This window comes from Rhopilema esculentum, chromosome 12 (assembly GCF_057945365.1).
Source record: "Rhopilema esculentum isolate cy_ngs chromosome 12, ASM5794536v1, whole genome shotgun sequence".
Taxonomy (NCBI): domain Eukaryota; kingdom Metazoa; phylum Cnidaria; class Scyphozoa; order Rhizostomeae; family Rhizostomatidae; genus Rhopilema; species Rhopilema esculentum.
Genome location: NC_142826.1, coordinates 7,216,623 through 7,226,752, shown reverse-complemented (window position 1 = coordinate 7,226,752; position 10,130 = coordinate 7,216,623). Strand labels below are relative to the sequence as shown.

The window sequence follows — 10,130 nt, the reverse complement described above, 5'->3', positions numbered from 1 at the left end:
AAATGTTCGTGACCTTTTTTATCACGTCAAGAGATTCGCTTCCGTTCCGATACTGTATTTAGATGTGGGAAGTATATTTTTATCCCTTGTGTCTTAAGTTCTAGGCCATCTTGTTCTTGGATTTTACAAAATTTCGTTGTTCTCAGTTTTATCACGATTTAATAGTTTCTTGATTTTTTTGCTTCGAGTACTGGAGTTTCTTGAATTTTTCTGACTGTCCAGTACTCGTTTCTTAAAGTCAGTTTCTTATAAAAAAGAATGAGTGCAGCTGGTTAGGGAAACATGTCTAGGTAAAATAACTCGAAAACGAATCATGTCTAGGGACGAAAATGCGACTGTCTGTCCATCATACTGGTAGAAAATACCCATCAACCATGTTTAGTTGCAATTCTGTTTATGGGGCATTTTTCAACTTTTTGTTTGTGTTAGATATTTCACCAGATTAGAATGCTCTAGTTCAGCTATTTTTGTTTCTTTTGTTTCTTCCACGTATGCACGCAAAAAAAACAGAACACGCAAAACACGCAAAATACCTATTTGCTATGGTTTGGCAAAGACCTAAAGAAACTTTATAACAGGTCGTTATTTTCTCCATGACCGTTTGACCATTGGTGACAGGTGACAGGAAATCACAAGAAAATAATTTTTGTGTTTTCACATGAGAGGTCACAGGAAGCGGTCATGAATATTACGTATATGCGGTCACATGAAGTCTGTGAAAAAATAACACCCTTGTGCCTGACACAGAGTAATTTGTTATTGATAAGTGTCATATAATGAATATCAAATAGCAAAAATCAGTATACGTGATTGTTAGTTTACAGACAAAAAGTTGTTTTATGTTCCTTAGCATCTTATATTTTCAATTTTTATTACATAGGATTGTACCGTGCGAGAAGTGCTGTTAAAGAAATGCGAGGCACTGTATCAATCTTTGAAAAGAAGAAAATATTTCAATGACCAAGAACGGTACTATCATATATCACCCATCCATTTGTTTCTTTCTAGCATATGAGTATAATAGATGGAACACTGAATATGTATGCTTATTGGAAAGCACCACAAATATTCCTTTTTATATGATTCCTTCTATGATTTGTTCTCCTTGACAAACCTGCTACTGAATACTGACTAAATTGTTCACAGTCTGGTAAATATCATTATTTGTTCATTAGCAAAGCTTTATCAGACTTTCATGAATCTCACTGAAAGACACTTCAATGACATCTTTCAAAGAGGCTGTTCTTAATAAGCATACAAAGTTGCATTTAATAAAATGCAAAAGCAAAGCCAGCTACGATTTTCATTCATATTTAGTAAAATAACCTCTTCTCTAACTAATAGGATCTGTTTATTTCCTTCAGGGGGACTGTGGACTCTTTTTACAGCTACGATGGCCATTTCCGATTGTTAACGACTTATGCAAATCTGTAAGTTTTATCAAGCTAATGTTTTCACGTAGCGCAGATTGGCTTTTTACTATTGCATTTGTGACAGTCAGAGTGCTAAATTAACCAAACACCCTGCACGAGTACAGGCCCGTCGGGAGCCAGTTCTGACCCTGGGGCTGTAAACAGCACGGGCCCTTGCACAGTGGTACAAAGGCAAGGTCGATAAAACAATTAATCAAACGACAAACAATATAATAAACTTGGTTCCAACAAATGAGGTTCCAACAATGAGGGTCCAACAATGAGGGTCCAACAAGACCCTTTTTTAAAATTGTTTTGCATTGGCAAAACTTTTCGCTGGGCCTTCTTGAGACCCGGGCCCCGGAAATTTACCCCGGCCCCCACTCTCTAGACGGTACTGCATGAAAAGAGCTTCTTCCTGTTATAGGGTCTTTATTTTTTTTTTGTCTTGTTGGATGCAGCGTTCGCATAGTTCTGGGATATAGGCAAGTAGCAAACATACAGCAATGGGTGAATAAAATCTAGCATAATGCTCATTTCGATATAGGAGGGATGAAAAAAATGGTGAGATTGACACCACTCTCCTTCTGTATCAAATTTCAAGTAGATTACGTTAATTGACTGAGACAGTGATTAAGAAATATCCAGCTAATTGTTCAGTTAGAACAAAACTTGACTGCAGTGTAGCTGTTGTTAGGAAAAGTTTTTGAAGGGGAATGTAGAAATTACGTTAGCAATCCTTAAAACTGTAAATGTGTGTTATGAAAATACTCTTTACGTTTCACCATTTATCTGCAACATTAAAGGCCTTTGAGAACTAGCTTTATGAAAATAAAGGTTCTATGATTGAAAATTCCATCGAAACAAATATCTTGATATATTTCTCTCCAAGTAAAAAGCAAGGATTTTTGCAGGTGTTTGTCTGTCCTCTATTATATTTTGAAGGCTGGGCATTGCTATTCTAGTTCACTAGTATTTTCTTTGCTGCATAAGTGTTCCGATAAATATTTTAGAATATTATGAAATCAGCGCAATAATTTTCTCAAGGTAATCGTTTATGTTAAGGGCTCTTCGATGTAAACTAAATTTCCAGAGACATGTTTTGCTAATAAGATCTATAGATTTGTAAGTGATTTTTGCTGAATCTGTTTGATTGGAGTAATTTCCTCGGAAATCCCGCCTTTTCTTCAAGACCCTGATGCAATTTAACTAATGCTCTTTGATAGAAAAACTCATATTTTGAGTTGCAGTAGCACCTGGTATGCATGTATTAGAATTAATATTTAAAAGACTTGTTTAACTGCACAAAGTAGCAAGCAAAGGCGTCAGATTTATCGCTGCCTGCCAATGAAAATGTGCTTTTGTTATATTTTGATTTATTTTGAGCTGTTAGTTACCCAACCCATATTATGTGCGCCTTTAAGTGTTTTTTTTTCGTGGGATAAATCTCACCTAGACGCCACAAGATGTCTAGACCAGAAGTGTCAAGCTCATTCTAGTGCAAGAGCCATGTACAGCCTAATTTAAAGCCAGGCTGGCGTGACCAGTACAATCATTGCCAAATTGCCTAAAATTCCCCAAAATTAACTAACGTCATATTTTTTCTCTGTTTTCGCGAGAACAAGTGCAAATTTGTTAGAAATATCTTTGTATTCAAAAAACTGTCCTTTTACAAAAGATATTATGAGCAACCTCAGAAATTTAAAAAAATGCATATTATATTTGTCTCAATTTATGATTTCGTTTGTGCGTTATAACTGAGCACTAGGATTGTAAAAAGGCAAAAAAACCTTTAGCCACAGGTATATCAAACTGAAAAATATTTTATAAAACCTATAATTTGGTATCAAGATATAAATTCTTAATACCTAAATCAATTCCCCGCAACTTTTAAGCCATTGTAGGAGCAATTCAAAACGATTTTTCTTTGCCTCGGCACTTTGTTGCGTATACTAAGCCTAGCGGGCAACCTAGGAATGTCAGATTGTTAAGAATTTCAACTTCGTGACTTTTCATCCACGTTTTTACTTTCAGGATCGTCCTGCAGGTAGAATTGAGCCTCTAACAGGGCTAGTTCAAACCCGCAAGTTTGGTATCCCAGGCCTAAACTATGACACATCTGGGACAATATCTGACCCTTGGACGTGTCTGCCGCTGAGGGATGCTACTTTCACATGACCCACTGTGGTTTTCAGTTGAACTGCTCTCATCTCTTTCCAGCATATCACGAGAGTGTCATTTTCTATTATACTGTATAATCTTTATGGTCCCATTTTAATGAACACAAATGTAATTTCATCCGCAGAGTTGCTGGAAATACGACTTCGTCTTGGCCGATTTTCCTAGCCACGCTAGCAGCTGTATCAGCCAAGAGTGAGAGAAGATGGACAGACACGTACACCGCAAACAGACAATTATCAGACATCTATAGAAAAGCTCAGAAATTTGATTATTCTGGTGGGTAATTTCATTAATCAAAAATTAGAGCTTCCAAGGTTTTTTTAATGGAATTCTTTTTTTGTACGACATTTTATCGTAAAGAAACACTTAAACAATAGAAGCGCTAAAGAAAGATTTTTGCCTCAGTTTAGAGGAAATGAGCTGATTTGAACTATATCCCTGGATTGCTTCAAATTTATTTACAGTAGAAAACCGCTTTTAAGACCCTACTTTAGTAGATTCTACGACCAAAGTAGATTCTTTTTTAGTAAGTATCTTTTAGTGATTCGCAATTTAGGTTCTCATAAAGCTGTTGCTTTGTAATTGCGTTCTCAGTATGCTTTTTCGTTGTTTTTGATTTTTCTATCTTCATTATTGATTATGCTGCTAATGCCTACCCTGATAACAGGAATAGAAGTTTAATTCCTTTAAAAAACCTTTTTAAAAATTTAGGGTAAACAAGGTGCTTATTTAATTGGCTATGCATATCACTCTTTAACTTCCAGCTCGGGGGTAACTAAGCCTAGTTTTGGACAGGGATGTACCATTTTGGTTCAAAATTTTGACCCATAACTCCGCAAACATGATAAAAACTATACCCATAATTCCGCAAGGCAAGCAACCTTTTCAAAACACAGCAAAAATATCAAACAAATTGTGAACGTTCTTTACCCCCAAAATCTCAATATTACGCATATTCCAAAATTTCATTTCTAACTGGACATTCATTATCTTAATGCTAACTTTCCTTTCTAATAATTTTGCAATATTTTCCCAAAATTGGAGCCCATAATTCTGCAGATTTCTTCAAATGGTAACCATAATTCTGCAACTAATAATAACTGACGCCGACAATTCTACATTTTTCAGATAAAAGGTGCCCGTAAATAATGGCACGCCCCCGTACCTCAAAACCTATTAAGGTACCCCAACCCCCCGAGACTTCAGACACCTATATTCGGGGTTTTACTATAAATTTATAGTATTTGCTTTGTAAATGTAGAGCTCATAATATTGCATGGTAATCACATTCTGTTTTCAGTGAGCTGTTTAGTTGACGAGTTCAGTATCCAACTGGATAAAAATGACGTCACAGCAGCAACTTGCCTCCTGAAAGATGCCTTTGAGACAGCTCTACTTTCTGGAGACAAAGAGAAATGTCGATCGTAAGATTTTAGAATTTTATCATCGTCAAAGTTGGGAGGTTGTGATGATATTTCAAAAGTTTCCACATAAATAAATATGATATTATGAAGACTAATATCGAAATTAGAATGCATTTGCTCGAAATATGGTAAACAGTTTCTATCACATACATAAGACAGGTGAAGCAAAGTTAAGAAGTTTAGGTTTCTATGGTTCCTCTCAATACACACACGTAATTTAATGCTCGTATATTGAGTCCCTTTGCTCTACTTCTTGTTGACAGCCTGAAGGTATAAAGAACCCATCTTAGCAAAGCATCTTTGAGTCTCATTTAGTATTACCAAGTGGTTTTACGTTTCTGCATCTGTAATTACTGACATTAATCTGCATCGTTCCAAATTTTTCCATGCATACTGCTATCTACCAAACATGACTAACAAGGCTTAAAATTATGCAAATTATCTTATTTCAGGGTTTATATTAGTTGACCAGAACTTAAAGCATTCTATCACAAAACTAATAAAGTGGGTTTTGGCTTTTCAGTTGTTTTTTGCAATTGCATTAAGTTGAAATTTATTTGCGTGGTCAGTGATTTGTTTTGGGGGGTGAATCCTATGCTTAAAACTTCAGTATGTATTTTCTTATGGCTCTGCCTCTGTTTTAAATCCAGATTGGACAAACTGGCCGGTAAATTGCTAGAGGAAAAGAAAGAAAATTCTTTAAATGAAGATTCATCTTCACTGAGATTAGTTATTGAAATGAGCAAAGCTTATCAAAGTTTGGATTATGATTGGTTTTATCAAAATTATCAACGAATTTGTGAATGGTAAGTTTTTTTTATTTGTTTTGCTTTCTTGCATTATTTTGTTCTCGTGTGACTTTATTATATAATAATTTACATTTTTACTCTAACAAATTTTCGCTTTTTACTAAGATTATAAACTCTAGTTAACAAAGCAGCATATTCCATTCAAAAATCGGAGAAAAATATATGTTGCCTAAATGGCTTTATTGTAAGATCATAAATCCTTGTACCACAAGACGACGTTTTTAGTTACCTGTAGAAACACCAGCCAGGGTAAACAATGAAATTCAGTATTTGCTTGTTTATTTTTAGGTTGTTCTTTAGGCAGTATTTTGGTTTGAAAAATAACGTTAATCTTAAATGTTATCTTTTTATCGCACCGCAATTTGGTCGTGTTTAATGCGTCAAAAACCTTGGTTTTTGTCGTAAAAGCTTGGCTCAGCCTGGCGGCTGGTCGTTTTATCTAAGAGATTGTTGTTTTCGCATTGTCTGCGTTTGCTCGATCGAGATAAACAGTTGCTAACTTCCTGAATTTATATTTATCTGAAGTCCGCATTACTTATTAAGGAAGAGCATCTTTCCGCGTCTGCTGTGGTCTCGTCGCGATGTAAGAGGTGGCATAGATAAGGGCCTAAATTTTTAATCGTGCCTGTTAGGGTTGATAACCGTGGGTGTTAATTTTCTTTGTAGAATTGCGCACAAAATTTTTTCTCTATTTCAACTGACCAATAGTGGTTTAATGCAACGAAATAATCGATAAATGTCATAGAAAGATTCTTACCTGGGTAATTTAGCTACAAATAAAGCTGATGTTTGACCTAATAATTGATTTTGGAATTTTTAACCCTAACTAAGAGCTGGATTCTTGGACGTTGTATTTGAACTGATGAGATTTAAATTGAGAATGCGTTGAAAAAGATAGCGTTTTAGTCAAGTGAGAAATTTTACTTGTACTTGCGCAAAAAAGAAAATAATAGACTGTGAAAATGATCTGCGTTGAATAAAGACCATGAAGGAGGCAAATCACTCCATGCACATCTCATACACCTTTGTCGGAAATCCCATTGCTTTATCTGAAAACCCCTACACTCTTTATAAGAATATTGTTAATAAGAGTGTTTAGGCTCATAATTTTAAATTCTAAAACCCAAATATTCTAAAAGTTGATTTTTTATGAAGACACGCTTAAGAACTCTATTGTGGGTGTCGCATCCCCTATACTCCCCTCTAGCTACGCCACAGGGCTTGAGATTAGAATATATTCGTTTGTCATGCCCACCCCTGTCAGTCCAAAGCGTTTTCTCGAAGTGGTCTCAAGTCAACTGATTTTAAAAATCTTCAAATTTGGTCCAGAATTTTAGAGGCAATCATGATGCTTTTTCACGTTATCTGGACTCTAAAATGACAAATCAGTTGAATGTGCCACAAATTAGTTGATCGACGGGAAATGGCACAGGTTTTTTTTTATCAAATCGCTGTATTTTTTTCCCTGTTGATAACTTTATGAATCAACCCAACATAACAGCAAACTTCAAGTCGTTCATTGATGATACCGTAATGTCTGAAACTTACTTGATACTTGATTTTTGCATCTAAGCCTTGTTCACCTACAGTACTACAGTTCTCAGTTAAGTTCTGTTCTTTTCTTTCCGTAGTCACAACGATCTGCACACTGAAGAGAGGCACGATCTAAGGGAGATATTCATGCATTTGTTAGAACATCTGAAGGAATCAAAACGCAAAAAATCTGGGGAAATTTTTGTTTAATTTGTCAAATAAATTCAAATTATAGATACATTGTTGCCTGTTTATTCTCTGTTTTTCATCTATCTAAATTGAAATTTAAATACTTTGTAAGAAATACTTTGTAAATTGAAATTGAAAAAATCGCAAGTCTTTTTTGCACAATTTTATGCAAAGTATGTTTACAGTCACGTATGGTCTATAAAAGTCATTACATGAGTCTTGGTTTTCAGATTGGATTAGGATATGTTAAAAAAATTTCGTAGTCAAATTTTTTCGGTGAAATTTGTAACAAAAAATTTCTATTACGTTAGAATTCATCAAAATTTTGGTGGTTAAAGAATATTTCGGCTAAATATAGATAAGCCTAAACATAAACAAGCCAACTAAATAGAACCACACCAGTCTCCTCAGCACCTCCGCACACCCCAAACACACCAAGCAGTCCATCCCATACAGTCTTGCCCTACGACTACGACGCATCTGCTCGGAAGACTAAACATACAAACTTCGTACAAAACAACTACTACAATACTGGACCAAACAGGTTACAAAAACAAAACAGACACGCAAGCAAATAAGGGAAGGCTTCTGAAAACGAGACAGGACTGCCTTAAACCACAAAACAACGTAAAAATCACAGAACACCATTTGTTGTCACCTATCACCCCTCTTTACCACAACTATTTTCAAACAAAACAAAAACATATTACAGAACTCCAAAACATGCAAAGAAGTCTTCCCTGACGTTCCTATACTCAGCTACCGCAGACCTAAAAACCTCCGGGATATACTGGTTCGTGCCAGAATAAAAAGTGGCACACCAAGTAATCCTAGAGGCACTTGCAAATGCCACTCGCGACGTAACTGCATAACATGCCAACAAATCACAGACTGTACGACTACATTTGATTTTACTAACACTGACAAAGACTACGACATAAAACAAAGACTGGACTGCCACTCTACTAACGTTATTTACGCGTGTACGATGCAAACGCTGTTTAATTAACTGAAACAAGAACTGTCAATACATCGGACAAACAAGCATACGACTGAAAGACAGATTTAACGAACACAGACGAGACATTATCAACAAAAAAGTAGACAACTCTGGTGTTGCAAAACACTTCTGCAGCCCAGAACATACCATCTATGAACTTACTATAACACAAGTACTGCAACCAAGAACTCAACGACAAACGAGAGAGTGTTTGACGAGCCAAAGAGCAAAACTTCATTGGCTTGGCAATACTCTCCTCCGCAGAGGTCACTGGGGAGGGAGAAATGGTGACTACTGGGGAGGGAGAAATGGTAAAGCTGCGGAGAATTGGAGGGGGCGGAGGAGAAGAAGGATGCTATTTTCTTCCTCCTTCTCCCTTGCAGTTCCTCCACTTTTTCCTTTCTTCCGCAGTTCCTTTTATCCTATCCTTTTTCCCTCCCAATCTCCCTCCCCAATAGCCTTTGCGGTGGAGAGTAGCTTGGCAAACACTCTCACATCGAACGGAACTCCCACACTGTAGCACTCACCACCCTTCCCTCTTCCACACCATTACCTGTTTCCTCTCCGCCGCGCTGCATTCACATCATTCCACATCAACCAATCCGACACCACCATCGCCTCTTACTAATTTGTAAATTTTTAGTTCGTTTACGTTTGCTCTGATGAAGCCCCGTATGCTGGGGCGAAATATGACCATCACTTATTTGTGTGTTTGTTGTTGTTTATTCTCGTCACGTTGCGCTGTTCCTTATTTATAACTAAATGTAAGGCAGATGGTTTGAATAATTATATATCACTGGTCACAAATATCGTAAATCCTCGAATTAGCCCCCTGGGGGCTTATTTTTTTTCATATTTTTTGATGGAGGGTTCTAGGGGGGAGGGGGGCTTACAAAATTATACTAGACATTAGGAAGACATTATTAAAAGATCGCGCATATTTTAGTAGAAATTTCTTAATGAACATTTAATTAATTGCTACTAAAAGTGTGAATTTTTGTAGTATAAAACGCCAAAGGTAACCTCAGATGGCAAAAGTCAACGAATCGAGAGGGGGGCTTATTGACAGTTTGTATGTAGTTCTAGGGTGGGGCTTCAAGGGGGGCAATTAAAAAATTGACGGTAGTACTGTACCCGCACTTAGGTATTACGTACAGAGATAATTTTTTAGGTTATTTATTATCAAATGTTGAAATGGTCGCTGGTGCTATCCCTATCAATAGTGATATAAGTTAAGACAAGATAAAATCTATTATTTTATCTTGGTTAAGATGATAGTCATGATAAGGGGGATTAGGATGGTAATGAAGATGCGTTTAATGATAGGTAAATTGAGCCCATCAATAAAATGAAATTAGTAAAAGCAATTGCAATTAATAAGAAATGGTATGGAAATAAGAAATTGAAAAATTAAATTATTTTCACCCAGTAGCTTTTATCTTTAAAAATTTTAGTGTAATATGTACAGTTATCTGTCTTAACCGAAATAAAATTCAAATTATTTTACAGTTAAATCAAGCTTTCTTAGTTTGGTCAGGTTTCCAACCTGTTTTGAATTCCTCATACAAAATGCCTTTAGGCT

The 10,130-nt window shown here is 36.0% G+C and overlaps 1 protein-coding gene across 1 annotated transcript; it reads left to right on the top strand.

Annotated features, from left to right (window-relative positions):
• Window positions 1-313: 313 nt before the first annotated feature.
• Window positions 314-7,597, top strand: LOC148958726 (uncharacterized). Its single transcript, XM_089111853.1, has 7 exons — window positions 314-337; window positions 881-969; window positions 1,365-1,430; window positions 3,718-3,869; window positions 4,894-5,017; window positions 5,668-5,823; window positions 7,458-7,597. The coding sequence occupies exons 1-7, from the start codon at window positions 314-316 to the stop codon at window positions 7,567-7,569; spliced, it is 723 nt and encodes a 240-aa protein (XP_088967979.1). The 3' UTR covers window positions 7,570-7,597.
• Window positions 7,598-10,130: the final 2,533 nt, after the last annotated feature.